The 25,596-nt window shown below is 37.4% G+C and overlaps 1 protein-coding gene across 1 annotated transcript in view; it reads right to left on the reverse strand.

Moving 5' to 3' along the window:
* The window catches only part of znf827 (zinc finger protein 827), a 168,292-nt gene that overhangs the window by 30,996 nt on the left and 111,700 nt on the right, over positions 1-25,596 (reverse strand). The window contains exons 6-9 of the mRNA XM_022684465.2: positions 18,509-18,748; positions 14,013-14,067; positions 12,131-12,234; positions 19-156 (exon numbers count right to left, since the gene is read on the reverse strand). Of these exons, the coding sequence (XP_022540186.2) occupies positions 19-156; positions 12,131-12,234; positions 14,013-14,067; positions 18,509-18,748 (537 nt within the window). The remainder of the gene's footprint in view (positions 1-18; positions 157-12,130; positions 12,235-14,012; positions 14,068-18,508; positions 18,749-25,596) is intronic.

Here is a 25,596-nt window from a genome sequence, read left to right on the forward strand (position 1 = left end):
GTGTTGCTGGTTGCTCACCTGTATGTAAGGAGAGGTGTCTGGAGAGGGTTTGCTGGCGGCCGAACACTTTTCCACACACAGGGCAGGGGAAGAGTTGTTCATTTATCCTCCACTGAGCCAGACCATTCCCCGCCTCCCCCAGAGCCTTCTCCGAGTCTGCACAGCAAACACATCCACATACCACACTTTCAGTTCACCCAGTACCATACTCACACCACACCACATATCAGAAACTAAACTGATAGCTGGATATACTCTCCGTCCAAGTCTGAAAATGAATGTCACCCAATAAAAACTGTCTAGACAGAAGTGTAGCATTACTGGATATAACTCTAGTCGGACAGAACAGCTTGAATCTGAATGTAGCCAGACTGAACCTAATTGTAGTTTGGCATAACTCTGAATGCGACTATAACCTTGCTGAACCGTGTTTTCAAGATCTGTCTGGAGCTTGACAAACTTTCTAAATCCTACCATAGTTTGACAAAATTGTTTTAATCTGACTGTAGCCAGACTAAATCTGACTGTATTCTGACGGAATCTGACAAATATCTCTATGAAACTGACTGTATCACAGCCAAACTCTGACTGTAGCCTGATGTAACTGTCATAATCTGCCTGCATCTTCACTAAATCTGTCTGTAGCCTGATAAAAGTAAATCAGACTGTAGCCTGATAAAACTGTCTGAATCTGACTGTAGTCTAATAAAACTCAATCAGACTGTAGCCCAACAAAACTGTCTAAATCAAAACAAAACTCAATCTGACTGTAGCCTGATAAAAGTAAACCAGACTGTTACCTGATGAAACTGTCTAAATCTAACTGTAGCCCTAAAAAACTAAAATGTGACTGTAGCTCAACAAAACTGTCTAAATCTGACTGTAGCCTGGTAAAACTCAATCTGTAGCCTGATAAAACTGTTTAAATCTGACTGTAGCCTTAAATAAATCAGACTGTAGCCCAACAAAACTGTCTAAACCTATAAAAGTAAATCAGAATGTAGTCTGGTGGAAATGAATCAGACTGTTGCCTGGTAAAAATAAAATCTGACTGTATCCTTAAAAGACTAAAATCAGACTGTAGCCCAACAAAGCTGTTTAAATCTGACTGTAGCCTTATGAAAGTAAATCTGACTGTAGCCTTATGAAAGTAAATCTGACTGTAGCCTTATGAAAGTAAATCTGACTGCAGCCTTATGAAAGTAAATCTGACTGCAGCCTTATGAAAGTAAATCTGACTGTAGCCTTATGAAAGTAAATCTGACTGTAGCCTTATGAAAGTAAATCTGACTGTAGCCCAACAAAACTGTCTAAACCTATAAAAGTAAATCAGAATGTAGTCTGGTGGAAATGAATCAGACTGTTGCCTGGTAAAAATAAAATCTGACTGTATCCTTAAAAGACTAAAATCAGACTGTAGCCCAACAAAGCTGTTTAAATCTGACTGTAGCCTTATGAAAGTAAATCTGACTGTAGCCTTATGAAAGTAAATCTGACTGTAGCCTTATTAAAGTAAATCTGACTGTAGCCTTATGAAAGTAAATCTAAATGCAGCCTTATGAAAGTAAATCTGACTGTAGCCTTATGAAAGTAAATCTGACTGTAGCCTTATTAAAGTAAATCTGACTGTAGCCTTATGAAAGTAAATCTGACTGTAGCCTTATTAAAGTAAATCTGACTGTAGCCTTATGAAAGTAAATCTGACTGTAGCCTTATTAAAGTAAATCTGACTGTAGCCTTATGAAAGTAAATCTGACTGCAGCCTTATGAAAGTAAATCTGACTGCAGCCTTATGAAAGTAAATCTGACTGCAGCCTTATGAAAGTAAATCTGACTGTAGCCTTATGAAAGTAAATCTGACTGTAGCCTTATGAAAGTAAATCTAAATGCAGCCTTATGAAAGTAAATCTAAATACAGCCTTATGAAAGTAAATCTAAATGCAGCCTTATGAAAGTAAATCTGACTGCAGCCTTATTAAAGTAAATCTGACTGTAGCCTTATGAAAGTAAATCTAAATGCAGCCTTATGAAAGTAAATCTAAATACAGCCTTATGAAAGTAAATCTGACTGTAGCCTTATGCAAGTAAATCTAAATGCAGCCTTATGAAAGTAAATCTAAATACAGCCTTATGAAAGTAAATCTGACTGCAGCCTTATGAAAGTAAATCTGACTGCAGCCTTATTAAAGTAAATCTGACTGTAGCCTTATGAAAGTAAATCTAAATGCAGCCTTATGAAAGTAAATCTAAATACAGCCTTATGAAAGTAAATCTGACTGCAGCCTTATTAAAGTAAATCTGACTGTAGCCTTATGAAAGTAAATCTAAATGCAGCCTTATGAAAGTAAATCTAAATACAGCCTTATGAAAGTAAATCTGACTGCAGCCTTATGAAAGTAAATCTGACTGTAGCCTTATGAAAGTAAATCAAACTTTAGCCCAACAAAACTGTCTAAATATGTCTGTAGCCTTAAAAAAATCTAACTGTAGCCTGATAAAACTGTCTAAATCTGACTGTAGCCTTTAAAAACTGTAGCCTGATAAAACTGTCTAAATCTGTAGCCTTAAAAAACTAAATCAGATTGTAGTCTGATAAAACTGCCTAAATCTAACTGTAGCCTTAAAAAAACTAAATCAGATTGTAGTTTGATGAAATCTGCTGAATCTGACTGCAGCCTGATAAAAATAAATCAAACAGTATCACAACAAAACTGTCTAAATCTGACTATAGCCTGATAAAACTCAGCCTTTAACAGAGTTACATCAATAATGAACCAATGGGCTTTAATATAATGCATGTCCATTTGATTGTATGATATTAAAACATGACAAAATTAACGCTACACTCAGATCAATTCACCACAATTAGGACTGCAAATTCAGTGCTATATATTATGACTTATATTGTAAAATACAAGAAAAAAACACGCACTAATGAATCAATAATGTGAGAAGGTTAAAGTCTTTTCTGTGCTGTCTTGACTGACATAACTCACACAGCTACCCTGTTTCATTAACCCACCCACAGAAACACTCGACAATCAACACCAGCCTGATACTGATTAACAAATGATGCATTGTGCAGCTTTAGCCCTGCAGCAGTCGCAATATGCAGGAATAAAACAGCAATATGGTGTTTTACACACAACCTGCTGACTGCTCACAGAGCTCGAGGTCAGCGTGGTGAAAATCAGAGCAAAGGCTTTAACACAGCCGGCTACACACTCTACGCACTGCACACACCGCACAGTCCTGAGAGAAAGAGAGGAAGAGAGGGCGAGAGAGACAAACGGACAGAGAGAGAAAGAGAGAGAGAGAGAGAGCAGTACTCCACAAGGAGACAGACAGAATTAACCTTCTGATGAAGGTGGTTGGCTTGGCGTCAAATTAAAATGCAGCGCCACGCCTCCCCTCTCCAGTGGCGGGGGGAGAGAGAGAGAGAGATAGATGGATGATACAGAGAGATAGAGAGCGAGAGAGAGCGAGCAAGAGATAAATAAATGAGTAGATAAATAAATAAATCAGACAGAAATTCCGTCATCGAACATTGCTGTCCCTTCAAATGCTCGGGTGGCGCAGTATGCATGCATGACCATTATTCTAGTAGAACACACACACACACACACACACACACACACACACACACACACTGCCTGGCTGACATTAGGTAGCTTTTGTGATCCACACACACACACACACACACACTTTAACCACAGCCCAGTGACATCAGCATAAAATAACCTCGCCACCTGAAGCCATTTGCATGCACGTCTGGAAGTTATTGGGACACACCAGTGTCTGTCTGTGGGTGTGTGTTGGCTACAGCCCTCTATACCACTGACACCTAGAGTATTTTCAGCTTCTTGTGAACACCTCTGCATTCTCCACTCCACAGTGCACACTCAGACTCTGCATGTATTTCTGTGTTCATTTCCAGACCTTAACTACAAAATAAAAAACTTAACGAAAAACAGATACATTTGGAGCTGTGAAGCTGATTCAGAAGCTCCTACTGACAAAAGAACAAAGAAAACAAGCAAAAAAGGACAAATATTTAATCATATCCAGCAAAAACCATGCAGATACAGTATTAGTCTCAGAACAATGGATGATGACCCCAGATTCCAGACCTCAACATCATTGAATGATGCCTGGAATGATTTGGATGGTAGAAAGCAAAAAATGTTTAAATTCGGAGGTATAGAAAAATATCTCCCACAGGTTTCTGAACATTTCCACCACCATGTTTAACAGATGATGTGATACGCTTCGTTAATGGTTGGTTGTTTACAGTATTTGTTGGGGCTGTTTTATTTTCGATTAAATATTTGTTTAAGCTTTTTTTCCCAAAGCTGAAAAAATGTTAAACTTTGACTTAATAATGGCTTGCATCATCTGAGGTAACATACTGCTGTTATATATACATATATGCGTGTGTATGTCTGTGTGTGTGTGTGTGCGTGTGTGTGTAGTGAGAGAGAAAATACATATAAATCAAATCTAGCTAAAATCATGCAGATATTAGTCTCAGAACAATGGATGATGACCCCAGATTCCAGACCTCAACATCATTGAACGTGCTTGTGGTGATTTAGATGGCAGAAAGCAATCTTTGGAGGAGAAAAATATCTCCCACAGGTTTCTGAACACCTCCACCACCATGTTTAACAGATGATGTGGTATGCTTTGGATCTTGTGTAGAAGGTGTGGAGAAACCACAATGATCATGACCGGCAGCATCTGACTACAACTGTCCATGTGAACAGAGAAGCAACTTAATGGCAGAAGTTTCACCTATATTTAATGCAGAAGGCCCACATATAAATACATATAATATACATGTAAATCAAATCTAGCTAAAATCATGCAGATATTAGTCTCAGAACAATAGATGACGACCCCAGATTCCAGACCTCAACATCATTGAATGAGCTTGTAATGATTTGGATGGTAGAAAACAAAAATTGTTTGAATTTTGGAGGTGTAGAAAAATGTCTACCACAGGTTTCTGAACACCACCAACACTACATTTAACAGATTATGTGGTAGAAACTACAATGGTTTGGATCTTGGGTGAAAGATGTGGAGAAACCACAATGATCATGACCGGCAGCATCTGACTAGAACTGTCCATGTGAACAGAGAAGCGACTGGATTGCAGAAGTTTCATGTTCATTTAATGCTGGAGGCCCACATACTGTACATATCAGGCAAAAAGGACAAATATTTAATAAAATCTAGCAAAAATCAAGCAGATATTAGTCTCAGAACAATGAATGACGACCCCACATTCCAGATCTCACCATTATTGAATGTGCTTGTAATGATTTGGATGGTAGAAAGCAAAAATAGTTCGATCTTAGTAGGTATGAAAAAGGTATCCCACATGTTTCTGAACACCTCCACCACCATGTTTAACAGATGATGTTGTATGCTTTGGATCTTGGGTAGAAGGTGTGGAGAATCCACAATGATCATGACCGGCAGCATCTGACTACAACTGTCCATGAGAGAAGTTTCATCCACATTTAGTGCAGAGGTATTTATCTTCCATTGAAGGTGGGACACAATACACTTATATACAAACACTATTGTGTGTACAAAAAAATGGACGCACAAACTTGTGTGTGCCTGTGTGTGTCCCTTCGGACTCACGGTTCCTCATAAACAGGTCCATTTTTCCAGAGGCTGTCCTGAGCAGAACCGGCTGCAGGATTGATGGGAGCGGGGAGGGGGGGAGGAGGGGAGCATTCAGGGAGTAGTAGCAGTTTTTGGCATATTGGAGAATATTTAATGGTGGCCATTAAAGAGCAGATGCACTGGCCTTGGACGACGGGCCTGAAGGACGTCTCACCGGACGTTCACTTCCGCCCGGAACCAGTCCCAAGGCAGCACCCGTGACCAGCGGGCCCAAAGCAGCTCTAAAAAGCAACCGTGTGGAGCAGGGGATTATAGTAAGGAGGGAATTCAGGTCGAGGTTGAAGCGCCCCCCTCCAGACCTCATTCCTAAAAGCACGGTCACTGATAAGCAGCAGAAAACAGAAGAGCAGCTGTAAACCTGGACTCCTGACTCTGCCTGCGCTCAGTTTATGGTGTTACTGTGTATAAAAGCTGCTGGATGCTGAATCTACTCAAACTGAAAGTGCTCTCAAGCCCACAACATTAAAAATAAAGATGTTAAAAGGTTACTCTGGAGTAGAGCAGGGTTCTTCCACTCCACAGGGCCAGGATACAGCACAGTTTGGTGGTTTCTTGGCTCAAACACACTGTGTCAACTGGTCAAATGGTTTAATGCTCCAGTGTTTCAGTTAAACACTCTTGTCCCTGGCTAGCACTGTTAGCAATACCAGTTAATAACAAAGCATTATACAGTGTTTTACACATCTAAACTTCATAGAAACTTCATGGACACATGTCCACAAATAGAAGTTGGACAGTGCTTTCTGTGTCATTGACTGAGCTATTGAGACAAAGATACATAGAAGTGATAAAAAACTGTATAATACTACTACTATTATTACTGGCTCCAACTTTAAGAAAAGAAAATCTGACCTTTAAGTTAAAATTTCAGTTAAAATGTCCTACTTGGATTAAGATTTATTTTTTAAGGTTTTATTTTGGTAATAAGTTTGGTAAGCACTACTTAAATAACCACTTTTTGGTATTGGTCAACAACTAGTTAGCAGTAAATGAGACATTATAAAGATATTTTCAAAAAAAAAAAAAAAACATTTTGGTTTTCTATACTCCTTACCTACGCCTAAGCTTTTGTCGTAAATACCATGTTTTGCCCTTTTTCCCATTTTTTTGACTTGTGATTTCTACCAGAGTTGACTGTCTAATTGCATAGACAGTTCTAGTCAGACACCGGCAGTCATGTCCGGTGACATCTTGCTAGAATTGTCTGCAGGTTAATAATATCTTTAATGATGTTAATGAATGATGTATTGAGGAATGTTCATTTCCAGCCCAATTTTGGAACATTCACTCTATTCACTTTGGCACCCACTATCAGGCCTCACACCAACTTGCCATGAGGGCCAATGCTGAACATTGTAAACCTTACTTACAAGAGATCACCTCACAACTTATACCAGTATGGACGTTTCCAAGCCATTTCCTGAGGCAGAACTCCATAAACAAAGTATATCCTCTTGAGACCCTGCGTCCTCATAGGGGGACATTACATGATACTTTTTTTTTTTTTGGCACATTTTTTTAAACTTTGACCCTTTGACCTCACATGAAGAGACTGCTTGACCAATCTAGTGTCCAATGACAACATTACACTCAATTAATCGAATGCAAGAGGGCAGGAATCCCAGTCAAAAGTTTTTACAGCCAGGCCTGACAGAAACGTGGGTCAGATAATAATCTCATCTCTTATTTACTTATTGTAGGAAGCTAAAATTATATTTTTGGACTGTTAATGGGTCCTTCTGATCCCAAATGGCAAGAATATTTTTAAACGATAAAATTAACTACTGTCTCCATATGTGGACATTGTTTTTTGAAGAAAAAAAAAAAAGAAAGAAAGAAAGAAAAGAAAAGGCTTCCTGTACAAAAACAGTTTAATATACTTGTTAGATCCTATTAATCACAAATTTAAGAGAAATTAAAAATCAAAAAGCTTGGGTTTTGGGAGGATATACTGCTATTACGCTATTCCATGACTTTTGGCATGTCAGTGTATAAAAGAAAGAATAAAACAAATAGGAAGAAATTAGTCAATTAACAAAACCTGCTTATGATTTTCTCGCTGCATAAAACAATAAAACAACACCTTAAATGTGCAAAATAACATTATCAACATATTCAAACCACATGAAAAAGATCAGTGACCTTTCATGACCCCTCCTACTCATCCTCAGCTTTTAACCCAGAGAGTCAGATGGATTAATACTGTATTTACAGTCAGACGCTAAAGCAGCTCAAACAGTCCTAAATATGCAATTGGATTAAAACGCCATATAAATACATTAGCACATAATTACATAACTATGCAATATGTGTGTGTGTGTGTGTGTGTGTGTGTGTATAATCCATCCAGCACTACACCCTCTCAGCTCTGAGCCGTGCTAGATGAGCTTTAATCACAGCTGCAGTAGGTGGCTGACCTACACTCAGATCTGAACATCAGACAATATATTAAAAGACAATTCTCTACGATACATCACAGAATCTGTTTTACTAAAAATGTGTAAAATACTCATAACTAGGTAAATACCATGAATTATGGATGAATTTTAGAAAGTTTAGAAAGGCTATGTTTCAATATAAATATAAATATTTGATGCCATGTATCGATACACTATGATTGAAACGATACAATATATTGAGATTAGTGGTGGTTTTTTTTATCTAATTAAATCATAAGAATATTCTGTGATTAACTGCAACTAATCGCACTTGTTCTTTCTAAGACACAAATTTTCATAGTGGATATTTAAATAAAATATGTAAATAAAAGAATCAATGTAAGAAATGTAAAATGCAAATATATTTATATTAGTGGTGTCAATTAAAATACTACTATATACCTGTTTATGTTTGAGGGGAGATAAAGCCAACATGGGGCGCTGGAATATAGAATGCATGATTAATTAGAGGAAATAGAGGAAACTTTTTTTTTTTTTTTTTTTTTTTTTTTTTTTTTACATTATTTTAAACATCTCGGCTTGGCTGTAAGGTTTTCTAAACTAGAACTTAATTTGCTGAGTAGAAAAGAACGTTTTTTGGTTTCTGTGGTCCGGATCAGTTGATGAGTTTGATTAGTTGGAGCGTTTCTCCCTCTGTTTGGTTTGGTTTCACACAGGCATAAAGATAAACGCACCAAAATATGCACCAATAAATCAAGCTCTGACCAATCAGAGGAGCACATCGTCTCCTCTGGTTGGTCAGAGCTCTCTGGTGCGGGAGCAAGAAAGTAAATATAGTGAAAAGATTGTGTTTCAGAACGCTGAAACGCTACTTTTTTTAACACAGTGTTTTTAGTGGGACGTGCAGCACAGATGTACACGTAGTAAACAAAGAGTTGCACGGCTGCAAGTAGTGAATGCTGCACATACCGCGTGTGTAAACAGCATGGAGCAGCAGAGACAGTGTTTGTTCATAGTTGTGGTAATTAGCGTTATTTGGCTAAAATATATCAGATTACACTGTGCCTTATCAGCAGTTTAGCTCAAATAAAAGGACTATATTTGATAGCTGGGTCAGATCGAGACTGGATCACATTCTCAACACAAGCAAACCGTTTTAGAGTTCATTTGAGTCTCGACCGCACTAAAGGTACAAGCAAACCAGAGTGCGTTTTAAATTGAAAAAAATTGTGCTGGTGTGAAAATGCCCTAATTTGTATGAACTGAACTTTTAACTAGTTCATTTGTAATGTGAACAGGCACAATACTGGTAATGAGCATATAGGCTGGTTCCAATCTGCTGTGGACCCTTACCAGGAATAAAGAATAAGCAGATAAATTGCTAGATGGATGAATGGATGGATAGATTACTTCTTACCATTACCAGTATTGTGCCAGTTCACACTAATTTAGGGCATTTTCACACCTATCTAAACTATCAAATATACTCCTTTAATATCCTACTATGGATATTACATATTCTTTTTCTCACTCCCTGTCTTTCTTTTCTTTCATTTCCCCCCCTTTGACCTATTTTACCCTCTCTCTCTCTCTCTCTCTCTCTGCTGGCTGTTATCTGCTGATCTCAGGAGCTTCTTAAAAAAGGTTTGTTGTGTTCAGCAGATGAAACTTTAAGAGCTGGCTGTTCCTAAGTTTTGGCTGGAAAGGTGAGTTAGAGGTCATGGGTTTGAAGAGGTCGTGACCCCGCTGGTCCGGGCTGGTTAAAGGAGGCTGTAAAGTGCATGCAGTAGGGTCCTCCAGAGCTTAATGATTTAATTGGTATTATTAGAGACGGCGAGGAGAGAGGAGACGGCCCCAGCACTCACAGACGAGCCTGACCTACAGAGGGCAAGAGGCAGGAGGTACACTAACATCTCACACAACCATCTACACACGCACACACACACACACCTTCATTTATCAAAATATGTTTTTCTTTACTTCTTTACTAGTTGAGTAGTTCTTTCTTCTCATAATCTGGATTAGAACATTCCTCAAATAGGGCTATTCACTGTATACCTGTAACTCTACCTCTTCACTACTTTACAACTGATGCTCTCAAACACTTTATTAAGAGACAAGAAATTCAAGTAATTAACTCTTGATGAGTTCAGCACAGCTGTTAACTGAAAGCCTGAATTCCAGGAGACTCTACCTCATAAAACTGATTAAGAAAATCCAGCAGAGATGTGCAAAACTAAGGTAATCTAAACAAAAGGTGCTACTTTGAAGAATCTAAAATATAAAACATTTTCAGGTATGTTTAAATAATTCTATATGTTTTACTTATAGTTTGGATGACGTAAGTGTTAATCTACAAAAAAGAGAACATTTCAATAAAAATACAGAAAAAACACTGAACTAAAGGTGTGTGCAAACATTTGATTGGTAATGTAGTTAAAATTAGTAATTATTACACAATTAGGGATATATAGAGATGTATAGCTCTTTAAAAATAAGAGACCAACTAAAAATGATGAGTTTCTTTGATTTTAATTAGATTTTTTTACCAAATTGAAAACCTGTGGAATATGATCAAGAGGAAGATGGATGATCACAAGCCATCAAACCAAACTGAACTGCTTGAATCTTTGCCCCAGGCGTGTAAAGCATAAAGTTATCCAAAAGCAGTGTGTAAGACTGGTGGAGGAGACTTTATGAATATGAACTTGTTTTCTTTGCATGATTTGAGGTCTTAAAGCTCTGCATATTTTTTGTTATTTCAGTCTTTTCTCATTTTCTGCAAATAAATGCTCTAAATATCAATATGTTTATTTAAAATTTGGGAGAAATGTTGTCTGTAGTTTATAGAATAAAACAACAATGTTCATTTTACTCAAACCTATAAATAACAAAATCAGAGAAACTGATTCAGAAAATAAAGTGCTCTCTTTATTTTTTTTTTTCCCAGAGTTGTATACGTGCCCAACGGCCAGAAAAGAGATGTCTGACACAGTCTAACAATCTAATTGTTTAACATGACTGTACAAAAAGAAACACTTGCCGAGTTACAGTTACAGTTAAAAAAGAAGATGCACCCAAGCAGAAAAAAGAAAATATGTACTGCTAAAACACAAAATATGGATGGTTTTTAAATATGGATTGTGCGGTTATGTAGAAAATAAAACAAAGTCTGAAGGAGTTCTTTGTCTTGACTGTGGAGTGGGAGTTCCAGCCCACACCAGGTCACACAATGTGTTCAACGTTTAGAAAAGAAAACGACAAGGAAACGCAGATAGAGAGAGAGAGCGAACGGCAGACTGGGGTCACGGCCATGCCAACATCAGTTGCGTACATTGTGTGTGTGTGTGTGTGTGTGTGTGTGTACGTGTGTGTGCAGGCATGCTATGTATGCGTGTGTGTGTATGAGTTCGTCTGCGAGTATAAATGTGTGTGTGCTCAGTGAATTAACTTTCAGGGCACCCTGGACATGAAAAACCCAATCATTTTTTCATTAACTGGTGTAAGGAAGTGGGCCAGGCTGGCACACACTAATTACCCTCCACCGGAGGGGCCAGGAGAGGGGAGCAGAGAGCAGCAGCTGCCCAGCGCCGGGGCCTCCAGGCTGGGTGAATATGAGCGCGGGGCATGCTGGAGCTCTGGAGCCTGGCACCAGATTGGGGAAGGAGGCTTGGATGGTTCATCTCCAGCTCTGGTCCAACACACTCAAGCATGGGAATCTGCATGAGGGTTAAAGACGACCTGTAACCTGTACAGCACCCCGTCTATCAGCCCAAATAAAAAAATAAATAAATAAATAAATGAGCGAGGGGCTCTAAATCAGATACGTCGTGATATTTTTACAACCCCCACCTCCTCCTCTTCCTCCTCCTTCTCGTCTGGCAGGAGCTGTTAATTGATATGGTCTGTAATCGCTTTAATATATTAGGTTTTTATGTATCGGCATGTTGTGAATGTTTGTTGTAGTCTGCTGAGAGTGGCCGCTGAAGCCTCCTGTGTGGGCTGGAGAGAGCCGGCGAGTGGGGCTTTACCTTGCTGGTGGGTGGACCTGGCAGACGAACTGGCCTCAGCCGGGGAAGAGCTCTTGGAGCGTGTGCTGAAGGGCGATTGTCTAAAGCGGTCGTCTAGGAAAGGGCTACAAGAAAAAAAAAAAAAAATATCACACAATTAAACAGGGTACATGATTTTACATGATATACTGTACAGCATGTGTTATGTTACTTAAGTAAGTAACTATAAACGTTGATTAAGGAAAAGCGTTTGGACACACCTGCTCATTTTCAATGCGTTTTCTTTATTTTCATGACTATTTACATTGTAGATTCTCACTGAAGGCATCAAAACTATGAATGAACACATGTGGAGTTTTATACTTAACAAAAAATGAGCTGAACCTCCACAGTCACCGGACCTGAACCCAGTCGAGATGGTTTGGGGTGAGCTGGAGCACAGAGTGAAGAAGGCAAAGGGGCAACAAGTGCTAATAAACACCTCTGGGAACTCCTTCCTTCGAGACTGTTGGAAAACTTTTCATTTCAGGTGACCGCCTCTTGAAGCTCATTGAGAGAATGATGCCAAGAGTGTGCAAAGCAGTAATCAGAGCAAAGCGGGGCTATTTTGAAGAAACTAGAATATATAAAAAAAGGTTTTAATTATTTTACCTTTTTTTGTTAAGTACATAAAACTCATTCATAGTTTTGATGCTTCAGTGAGAATCTACAATGTAAATAGTCATGAAAATAAAGAAAACACATTGAAAAAGAGAAGGTGTGTCCAAATCTTTGGCCTGTACTGTACATTACTGAAGTATTTATTTGTTTTTTTTAAACAATTTTTCACTTCTACACACAATTATCTGAACTTTCTACTCCTTTGAAAAATATTAAAAATAGCCTCATTACTCCTATTTCATTTTAGCTTGTTTTCATTCCGGCTTCTCATTATTCAATAAAACCCTTATCCAGATAAATCTCTCCATTCAGATAGAGTGTGAATCTGATTGTGATTGGATGTAGAGAAGTATAAACATATACCATTCCGACACTCTATTGGTTTATACTGTGATCCATCACACCTGCACTTCACGTGACACTCCAACAAGATCATAGCAGACGTATGTAGTCTAGTATGAAGATGATCCGTGCAGAGACTCAAGAGACAAACTCCAGTCTAACTAAGATTCTTTAATATATTTACATTCTACTAAAATACATTCATTTCATTCCTTTTCAATGGGCATATATGCAGCTGAAACACTAGGGAGCCTATTATAGTCAATATGGATTTTAGAAAAATGTTTTTTTTTTTTTTTTTTTAGCTTTTACACTTTTCTTAAAAAGTAAAAGCTTGATTTGATACTTCAACTTCTACAGAAGTATTTTAAACCCTAGTATCTATGCTTCTACCTACTTTTTACACCTTTGCATATTAGAGACCTTTCTGATTAAGGTCTCACCTGGTTGAATCCAGGATTTAATTTGAATTAGCAGAACATTAGTAGGGAGAAGACAATAGTTAATTTGTGAATTGGGTTTTTGGTCCATTTATACCTGAAACAAACCATACTTGAGTTCACTGGAAGTGGACCTCAAAAAATTGACTAGAAGAACATCCTGATTAGTATTACTGTTTATATCGAGGACGATAGTTATTTAGATGTTTGGTCTGTTCACACATAAAAGGGACTAGGAATTTTGATTAGGGTTTGTCTAGTACATTTATTATTTTGATAAATGTATGATTTGAATAAAGAATATTATTATTCTGCATTAAGAGAAAAGCGTTAAAAACTTTAGTTTTGTTCAAACCACATTAGAGCTGATTAGAAAGTGCACTACAAAAACGGTCTGATTAAGAAAAAAACCCTCAGCCATTTAAAACACCTGTCAGAAATGGCAAACGGCGTTGACTTACCTGTTCATGCCGAATGATGCGCTGTCTTTGTTTTCGTTAGCTTTGCTTACTTTTTCTGAAACAGACAAAACATACAAGGGGTTGCCAAGGTTAAGTACAAACAGTACAAACCAGCAGACTCAAAGCTATTTGGATTATCATTTTTATTAAAACACTCTGTAATCAGCCATTAGAGAGCACACCGGTCCAAAGAGGAATTAGCTGGACATTTTCTGAAGCTGCAGAATAGATGGGGAAGCCCCACATCACCCCCCCTATCCTCCTAATTCCTCCCCCTGTGAGAGGGGGGCTGGTAATGACCCCTAAATCTCTGGGTGGCACTTCCTAAGCTCTCACTCTCAGACCCCCGCTCCGTCACATGACTCACGGAGGACGGAAGGGCTCTCTGGGTTGCCATGGCGATGCCACGAGAGATGTAGAGCGAGGGGAGGTGGGGGAGTGGGGGATGAGAGAGGAGGGACAGTGTGAGAGAGAGAGAGAGGGGGGGAGAGAGAGAGAGAGAGAGAGAGAGAGAGAGAGAGATACCCACAGAGAAAGCAAGTGTGACCAAGTTTGCAGTTTGTTTGAATCAGACTGTTTGAGAATAAGACTAACGTAGGGGGTTTTACACACACACACACACACACACACACACACACACACACACACACACACACACACACACACACACACACATTTTAGGCTGCAAATGCCACATTGTGCAAATGATGTACACACACACAAGCCCTATCCAGATAGGATAAGTTTATCAGGGGGTTCTGGGGTAATTTTCTCTTTTATGGAGGGTCCTCTGTAATTTTATTCCCGTCCAGAACGACCATGTTCGTGTTTTTCTCAGACTTCCTTTCTGAGAAAATTACAGGCTGAATTATCTATTATCTATTTTCGCTGAACTCTTTTCGTGGTCCTCCAGTAATTTTAGTCCCATCCGGACGCACATCTCTGAGTTTCATCTCCTCGCGTTTAATAAAATAGCTATTTGTCCACTGCCACACACCGTAATTACACTTTGGGCCACGTTTCCACGGAAATCTATTAAAAACACAACAGCGAGTGGAAATGGAGCTACTGAACACGAAGTCATGTGACCAAGAAAGCCAACTGCAGTCTGAATGTAAGAGTTTTATCACTGAGTGGAAGTGTGAAATATTTATGTTTCACAGAGCAACCCTGAGAAACTAATCCTGTCCAGATCAGATCAGGGCTATAAACATCTTGTCTAGTCCCTGTAGGTAACTATTGCCAATAGAATAAGACTTTATGTAGCAGATATACATACACAAATACATATATGCACCATGCCTACAAAATAGAGTGGTCTAAAACCCCATGTATTGAGCTGTGCTCTCTATAAAGATGGCGTTCCATCCAATACTTCTCGCTTCTGGGATGAGTTAGCGAGTTGGGTTTATAAGGTGAGGTGGTGATTGTCATGAATCTGAGGTGTGTAAAAGGGGAATTCTGAGCACAGACATACTGGCAGAAACTTCTTATCTGTAAATGTTCTTCCTGCTTGCAATACCTGAATTAATTTGTTGAATATTGTTAGACCCTTTTTCCTCCCTTACCAAACACATGCTCTATTTTAGCTTAATTATATGTTAACTTGCTCTGTAAATTAAAACACTACTCAGGAAAGGTTCAAACATTAGCATTTATTTAGTTTTCAATTGGAAGCTGAGCATTTTAAAGACTTACATGTAGCAGCAATGGAGTCTTTCAAACAGAGGCAGCTGTACCAATGAGCCCTTATATAGAGGAGTTTCCCGCCTTTGGAGTGGAATGGACCACTCTTAAAGTTAGAGCAGGGGGATATTATAGTGGTATCTTGTTTTGTTTTTTTTTTGCAATGATTTTGTTAGATAAATATTTTGTTTATACATTGATATGTATACTGTGTGTGTCAGTGTTGCTATATTATTTAGGGTAGAGTCTACAAGTTGTTATAATTGGGGAATTGAGTTCATTGGTCTTATTAAATTGGACTAGCCCAGAGAAGGGGCTAATGCTTAATAAAGAGGAAGCTCCTAGAGCCAGGGTCAGTTTTCTGTTTTTTGCAACCTTTGTTTTTTTTTTATTCGTTTTCTTTTCTTTTTTTGCTTATATGCACTGTAAATATTTGCATCTCTAAAAAGTAAAAAAAAAAAAAAAAAGAAAAAAAAAGTAAAATAAATGCTGCGCTGGATGCTGCTTTTTGAAAGCCTGTCTGAGTGAACTTCCTCTCACTGCTTCCCTCGGTCAACTTGTAACAGTCATCATCCAACATCCTGACCTCTCTAACACTTTTATCACTGAAAACAGCCGATTCCTTACAGCAATGCTCCAAAATCACCATTTAAACACGCTTTGCCAATTAACTTACTTTTTCTAGCCTGCACTCTGGATGATGACTCAATGTGCTCAATTAAATACCTGAACAGTACATCTGTTTGTGTTATTACACTACAGACCCTATTTTAGCAATATTTAGGCGAGCTACTACTACTACTACAACTCGCCTCTCTAATGTTAGATGTGGGCTAGAGAGGTATAAAAAAAAACAGCAGCATTGAGCTGTGGAGCAGTGGAAGAACTGGGCTCTCTTGAATGATGGATGGTGCTTCATCTGTTAGTTTTAGAATGAGTTGGAGGGTTGGGATAGAAATTGATAAATGTAATTAAATATCCACAGCAATGATCCAAGGACAGTAGAGACAGTTATTCCAACAAAAGCATATAATAAACACTTTTTAATATTTTTAATCTCAGAATAAACAATAAATAACAGTTGGGTAAGGTGTAAGGCACCTGTAAAAAGGTCTATTATCCTGATATGGATTTAACAATTTTAACAATTATGAAAATTAAAAATTATGGCGATATTGTTGTGTATGATATATGGTGTCCTAATATATTTCTTGTAGTCCATATAGTGCAACCCTCTAACTAATAAGAATATAGAAAATATTAAAATCAACACACTTAAACACGCACACACACAGAAGAACACACACTCTTCACAGATTCTGGCTGGATTGTTTGAACAGTGAGCATGTGTACAAGAGTGTGTGTGTGTGTGTATAAGTGTGTGTGTGTGAGTGATGCTTCAGAGGTGCTACATGGCATTTAAACAGAGAGCCGTAACAGGAAAGCCAGTGCTGGGGGCAGCTTTGCCTCGGCTAATCCTCTCTGTGCTCTTGACTGAAAAGCCCAATCCTGCCATCGTTTAACAGCACAAACATCCTCTCCGCCCGCAGCCTCGCGGCACAGCAGCCAGGCTGAGGAGCCAAAGCCAGCCGCGGAGGCCGGGCACTAAATAACCAGCCCTGGAGAGAGCGCCCTCCATTTCCGCCCTCCATTTCTCCAGCGAGATATATGCCCTCCATTTCTTCTGTTTCAGGAGCTCAGGGCCATGCTGGAAAGGGCCAATCAGAGACCAACTGCATGTAAGGGGCTATCTGATGTATCTGTGTGTTCCGAGGGTTGGTGTCAACTCGTGAATTTTCTTACTTTGGCACAATAAAGTTGCAATTCAAAGCCTGATAAAGTTATAAATACAAACAGTAAACTCAGGAGAGTATCAGTCTCTGATACTACAATAAACACAGTAAACCAAGCAGGCACACAAAGATAGACCCTTCTGTATCATAATATCTGTAAATGGCAAAAAGTAATAGGCAAAGATGTATATCACAATCAGACAGATGTTTGCAGGAACATGACTTTATAGCACTATATGGGCAAAAACATTTGGGCATCTGCTCATTTATTGTATTTTAATAAATCAAGAGTATCAAGTAGGCTGGTAGGGATTTAGATAGATTGATAGGTTGGTAGATAAGAATGTAGGGAGGTTGGTTAGTAAGGAGATAGGGAGGTAGGTAGAGAAGTACACAGGTAAGGTGGTAGTGAGGTTGGGAGTCAAGTAGACAGGTAAGTAGGTAAGGAAATAGGAAGGTTGGTAGGAAAGGAGGTTGGTAAGGACGTAGACAGGTAGGTAGGTAAGGAGGCAGAGAGGGAGGTTGATAAGCAAGTAGACAGGTAAGTAGGTAAGGATGTAGACAGGTAGGTAGGTAAGGAGGTAGACAGGTAAGTATGTAAGGAGGCAGTGACATAGGTAGGTTGGTAGGGAGGTAGATAGACAGGTGGGTAGGTAAGGATGTAGGGAGGTAGGTAGGTAAAGAAGTAGGGACATAGATAGGTAGGGAAGTAGGGACATAGGTAGGTAAGGAGGTAGACAGGTAGTTAAGGAGGTAGACAGGTAGGTAAGAAGACAGGGACATAGGTAAGTTGGTAGGGAAATAGATAGACAGGTAGGTAGGTAAGGAGGTAAGGACATAGGTAAGTTGGTAGGGAGGTACATAGACAGGTAGATAGGTAAGGAGGTAGACAGCATCATCAGTTGGTAAGTATATTGGTAGGTGATGAGATAGGTAGTTTGGTAAGTAGGTAGGTAGGTAGGTAGTTTGGTAGGTGAGGAGGTAGGCCAGTAGGTAGGAAGGTTGATGGGTACTCACCAGACAGTTTGAAGAGCAGCTCAGAGGCCATTTTAACCGAAATGTCCTGGGAGAAGAGGTCCTTTTGGGGGCGGGGCAGAGGCTCTGGGAGGCCAACCATTGGCTCCTTTTTCTCACACGCCCCTAAAGTGCTGAATCCTAGCAGGTGAGAGGGAGGAGGGGCCACTTCAGAAGGTGGGTCCACTTCCATGGGTTCCGCCTTTACTGTCACTTTCTGATGACAGGAGTCCTTGTTATTTTCTGGAAAAGGACAATAAGAGACAAACAGTTTATTAGCATTGCTATTGTTAAGAGTCATACGAAGCCATGTTCTTATAGAATACTTCAGCTTTTATTAGTTTTCACTTTTGTAAATAAAATAATTTAAAATAAACTCTGTTCATGTTTTAGAATAAACCACTTAATCCTTATAAACAACCTCCTTTTACATTCATTATTGTTGTGACCAAGCGACCAGGAGTGCCACAAAGTTATCCAAAAGCAGTGTGTAAGACTGGTGGAGGAGAACATGCCAAGATGCATGAAACCTGTGATTAAAAAACAGGGTTATTCCACCAAATATTGATTTCTGAACTCTTAAAACTTTATGAATATGAACTTGTTTTCACTGCATTATTTGAGGTCTGAAAGCTCTGCATCTGTTTTTTGTTATTTCAGCCATTTCTCATTTTCTGCAAATAAATGCTCTAAATGACAATATTTTTATTTGGAATTTGGGAGACATGTTGTCTGTAGTTTATTGAATAAAACAGCAATGTTCATTTTACTCAAACATAAACCTATAAATAGCACAATCAGAGAAACTGATTCAGAAACTAAAGTGGTCTCATTTTTTTCTAGAACTGTTATTGCTCCCAAATCCTCTATTACTAATGCTGTGGTTCATGAAGGGATGCACATGGTCAGGCACAATATTATTTTTGGCATAATCTCACTTTTTTATCTATTATATAGTCCAACTTATATACCGAAATCATGTTATCGTATAATGTGCACATGACCCCAGTAATTCTTCGCTGACCTAAATGTTGCCTATTATGTATGTTTTTTTTTTTTTTTTTTATCATGGAGAGCCCATTAATTAGATCGAGTCAGTATACAAAATTTGTAAAAAAAAAATCTAATGACTGGGTATTCACAATAATTAACAGTCCATTGCTCTTTAATAGGGTGTAAATGCATTATTATCATTTATCAGAATAATAACTAGGGCAATATATCCAGTTATAGTTATTATGACAGACCTACACACACACAAACACTCTCTTTTAGCTCAGTCAGTACAGTCAGCATGTAGGATATGGCCTCTTAAAGACTAAATGTGATATAAAGCAGAGATTTACACAGCACTGTACTGAGCGTAGGCTGCCTGCATGCGGAATATCACATTCTAACAGAAATGAAAAGCCTGCAGAGAAAGATTCATCCACTGTGAGGTTTTACATTTACTGCTGCCATTCATCTGCCATGCTATATCACATCCCTCTCTAATTGAGCCACTTAAATAAACCAAGCAACACACAGAGCCGATACACAGCTCTCCACAGAGATACGCACTGAAGTCAGGGTGGGCCTTATCGTATTGTACACGATAAATAAGAATAATTTGAACAACAACAACAACAAAAAAAAAATCCATACCTATTGCTATGTTGATAGCAATTTAATATTTGTTGTTTTATCATTTACATATTAAATATGTGAGGTTTGAAGGGTGAGTGCCATATTTTAAGACAAATAATGAATTTTATCAATTCAGCTGCAATTTTAACTGCAATAATCTACACATGACTAAAACACATCTCATTTATATGATATAAAAGAACAAATGACATTTATACATTTATAGAAAATATAAGGAACGTCCTCAGAAGGAGTCATGTCACTTGTGTTACCACACAACAAAAAAATCTCTTTTTAGTGATCAGAAGTTTTCTCATTTAGCTCGTGATCTTATAAGAAGCTTTTAATTGACATTTTTTTTCTTTGGGAAGTGTGAAAAAAAAAAAAAAATTGTACAACTAGATTGAATAACATATTATAGCAGCTACTGTATATAGCAGATAATTGCCAACACATGGTTTGATGGTCATTTTTTATGCAAAATGTCACTGAAAAAAATCACCTTTCTTTGAAACCCACATTAAAATAAAAACCATATTAAAATAAATGTGCAAAAATGTTAAATAAAATAATAAATTGTTGTTTATAAGCATTCATACAGCCAATAAATATGTAATACATGTAATAACATAGTCTAAAGGTTAAATCTTAGAAAGAGAAATAATACGATTAATTTACTTTCCAAAAGTGGACGTTTCTGTCTAATGACTCTCAAACAAAACAAATTTTAACATTGATTTAGTTCAATGAGTCACAAACTGAACATCACATTAGTTATGTTAACTCCGGTAAAATCATTCATTCCTTCATTATTTTTTAAAACATTATAAAATGATAAAAATAGGGATATACTAAATATTTGACCAAAATGTATGGGCTAAAAAATGGCCAAAAAATTACTTTTAGTGTTTGTCTGAATAAGTAAACAAAGAACAAATAAATCATATAAAACAAAATTGTGCTTTGCTGGGATGTAAAAAAATGATTTATATATTATAAATATAATACATTAATTTGTAGTTTTGCTTTTTCTTCAAAACACTACATAAAATAGCCTGAAATATTGTGATATTGTTTTAGGGCAATATCACATACCCCTACCCTTATATCTACGCCAGGTTTCAGTTCACAGAGTCACAAACTGAACATCTGATCATCACACTAGTCTGAACACTCTTGATTATTAACACCTGTAAACTCATTCATTTATTTATTATTGTCAAACTTTATACAATTATAAGGATACTTTAAATATTTGACCAAAATGTATAGGCTGAAAATGGTCAGAATATTATTTTTAGTGTTTGGTTAAATATATGAAAGAAAAAAAAATCAAAGAATTTATACAAAATAATACTGTGCTTTGCTGGAATGTAAAAAAAAAAAAAAAGAAGAAAAAACAATATTCAATAAATTTTATTTATATTGTAGTTTTTTGTAGCTTTTTCTTTGAAACACAATAAAATTATATTTCTCTAGGAATATTGGTATTGCAAAATAGCTTTACAAATATTGTGATAATATTTTAGGGCAATATTACACACTCCTACTCTTCTATCCTAACCAGGTTTCAGTGAACCTCACGTTTGTCTGAACGCTCCTGATTATTATTAACCCACGCTGACGGAGATGACCTTGGTTTACAAAATTCTCCCTGTTAAGATGTGAAGCACCCATCATCTGACTAAAAACGCCAGTGAAATCTGTCTGTGAATGAGTCAGAAGCGTCTCGGTACAGAAGGAAACTGGGGGTGGCCGTCTCCCTTCTCTGAAAAGAAATCTTCCTACTGTGTTTCTGAACAAAGTAGACAATGGTGTCCAATTATCTTGTCTCTCCTTATAGGATTTCAAAAATAAATCACGCTCAGCTGCCTAACCATGTAATTATGCATGTTAGTGATGGGTCAGCATACAGTAAGTCATATACCAGACTCTTTCTGTGTGTGTGTGTGTGTGTGTGTTGTATGAAGGCATCACAGACAGCTTTGATGCTGAGTGGAGGTACTTGTGCAGTGTGCTAATCTCTGAACATACAAGCTTCAACAGTCAACACAAAGTGATGCTTTGATCAAAAATCTATTTTACACCATCTCCCCCCTTTACCGCAGATATAATCAATCATCTAAAACATTACTGGTCTCTGAAGTTTTCGGCTTTAGTTTTGCATCAGAGTTTGCATCACTCTGAGCAAAAGTAACTGGAGTGTAAAGTCGATATTCAAGTAAAAACAATCTTTCATCCTGCGTCAGACTCTTAAACCCCGCCAACACTTTATGTTCATGCCTTTTATCAGAATTGTTTACATGTACAGGTACATTTTTGGTGTATTGCTATCTTGGCAACAGAAAACACAAATTTAGAATATCATTGAAAAGTTACTTTATTCCAGTAATTTAATTCAGAATGTGAAAATCATATATTATATAGATGTATTACACACAGAGTGCTCTATTTAAATAATTCATTTATTGCATTGTTGATGATTATTATGGCTTACAGCCAATGAAAACCCAAAAATCAGTATCTCAGACAATTAGAATATTATGTAATAAGACCAGTTGGTACTTTTGGCAGTGTGGGCAGTGTGCCAAGTCCTGCTGTAAAATGAAATCTGCAGCTCCATAAAAGTTGTCAGTAGCAGAGGTTCAGCATGAAGTGCTGTAAGATTTTGTGGGAAAACAAAACTGCACTGACTTTAGAGACTTGATAATAAAACACAGTGGATCAACACCAGCAGATGTTGAGACATGTCTCTCTTAATCATCACTGATCATCAGTAAATTTTACATTTCGTTTGTAAATCAAGGGATCAGAGTCTGGAGGAAGAGTGGAGAGACACACAGTCCAAACTGCTCGAGGTCTAGTGTGAAGTTTCCACCAATCAGTGATGGTTTAGAGGAGAGACATGACATCTGCTGGTGTTGATCCACTGTGTTTTATTATCAAGTCTAAAGTCAGTGCAGTTTTGTTTTCCCACAAAATCTTACAGCACTTCATGCTTCACTCTGCTACTGACAACTTTTATGGAGATGCAGATTTCATTTTCCAGCAGGACTTGGCACACTGCCCACACTGCTAAAAGACTTTCACATTTTGAACTGAATTACTGTAATAAAGTAACTTTTCAATGATATTCAATTTTTTAAGATGCATTAACAGCATTTATAGTAATAGTATTCATATACACTACATACATTAGGTAATTGTAATACAATTATTTTTTATTAATATTAAAGTGACAAGAGTAAAAGTTTATCATATGCAACATATTAAATACAAAATGTAGAATAATCTCCAATATAACCGTATTTTTTATACTATTTAAGTCTATTTACGTTTATTTAATTGCTCAACAAAAGTGTGTTGTGGTCCAGGCCTCTATTCTGCACACTGTTAATCAGTGGGTGTGCTCTTATTACTGCTCAGTGTTACATTAGCCACGTAGCAGAATTCAGAGAGCACACTGCTGTAAAGGCCCCTTAAACATGTCCTGGCCGACGGCCTGCGTTTGTGGCGAGAGTGAAAATTGCATGAATATGTTTTTTGGCTGAAGCTCCGGTTTAAGCGCTGGAACAGAGGAAAAAAGAGATGGCAAAGCCGCCGAGCGACAAACAGGGCAGACAGCAGCGAGCTGGTACGGTTCAGCGAGCCTCTTAATGAAAACCAGTGGCTCGACCATCCTGATATTGGAAAATAAAGAAGCTCGCGGTAGCTCTGAGAAGAGGAGAAGAGGAGAAGGAGACGGAAAAAAGAGAAGCTTCCAGAATTCTTCATGGCGTGCTGCAACCTTTCCCCTGCCCCCTCTTATCAGATCAGTTCAAAAAGTTAGACAAATAGCCAGCTATAAATAGCAGGCTGGTAGATGGCATCTGTGGCTCTGAGGTACACTGTCCTGACCAGCAGAGCATTAGGGTTAGAGAGTGTGTGTGTGTGTGTGTGTGTGCACATGTTTTGATACCTCTCTGAGGCTTTTCATACTTTTTCAGAATGTTCATGATAAGGCTGCACAATATATCATATTATCACATGTCTTAACATCACAATCTGTGCATAAACAATAGTCACAGGATGTCCCAGGAGACAGGTTACCCCTTTAGACCCAAATCTCCAGTTATCTCCAGCGATGGAAAAAATGTAATGCTGTTTTCTGTATTACAGTTTAAAAAGTGTTCAAAATTCACATTAAATTAGTAATAAATTAACTGTTACTTTGAAGTCAATTGTAATAGATGCAGTGTTTAAAAGGGTTAATCCATACATGCTGATATAAATTGCTTGACACACAAGAAAATTATTTTCCTCATTTTGATTAATATATCTTTTTTTACTCCAATCTTTAATAAATTATTCTAGAATGATTAATAGCATTAGGCATGTTGGATTTTAAACATCTGGATACATCTTGTGGAATTGTTTTTGTATTTTTGTAAATATTATAATACCTAAAAAATTGCAATGTAAGTGTCAGCCCGATCACGATAACCAGTTTATTTTTTATTATATATTGTATAAGCAAAAATGTATATAATAATATACAATTATATGACTGTATAAAATAATATAATTGTATATTATTATATTCTTGTATAGGTAATCATGCATATTTTTTCATTACCTTCAAAGGATGATATTCAACTCAACAAAAATTTATATCATGTCTATATATTGCGGTATAAATTGATAATGTAATTATTGAGACAGGTTAGGACTATACAAATATACAGTCTGTGTTATTCACCGTTATTACAAAAGAAAAATAGGGATACTATGAATATTCAACAAACAAGTAAACTATTGGACTAAAAATGGCAACAAAAAAAATCGGAGAAAAGTGACTTTCAAGTAAAAATACGGATAGCAATAGCAAACAATATATTTGTTTTAGTCTGCAGAGATGTTAAAATTGTTAATTGTTCAATAAATATTTCAAACTGAAGTTTTTTGCCTACTTAATGTATGCAATCATGAAAAAAAAATAATTCTAAAGAAAATAAGTACAGACTTTGGCCAAATGCTTAAATTTGTTCATCACTAAAAATAATTTCTAAAGTGTGTCTTTTTATATAGATGTATTTTATCAGTATTCACACTGCTACATTATACGGACAAAAGTATTGGGACACTTGATCCTTTATTGTTTCATCCTAAATCAAGGGTAATTAAAAAAAAAGAGTGGATTCTGCTTTTGCTGAAGTAACTGTCTCTACTGTCCAGGGAATACTGAATTTCTGGATTTCTACTGTTTTTTTATTATTATGAGTATTGTTGTAAGGATTTGATTGCATTCAGTGATAAAAGAGTCAGTGAGGTCAGCATTCTGGATGATGATCATCAATATATCCTTATCCCCAACCCCTTAACTCATTCAATTCCAAAAGTATTGGATGGAGCTCCATCCATCACTGCAGAGAACAAAGTTCTCAAAGCTGGGGGCTTCATACCCATGTCTAATGCCCATGTGTAAT

The sequence above is a fragment of the Astyanax mexicanus genome, chromosome 7 (genome assembly GCF_023375975.1).
Source record: "Astyanax mexicanus isolate ESR-SI-001 chromosome 7, AstMex3_surface, whole genome shotgun sequence".
Lineage (NCBI taxonomy): Eukaryota > Metazoa > Chordata > Actinopteri > Characiformes > Acestrorhamphidae > Astyanax > Astyanax mexicanus.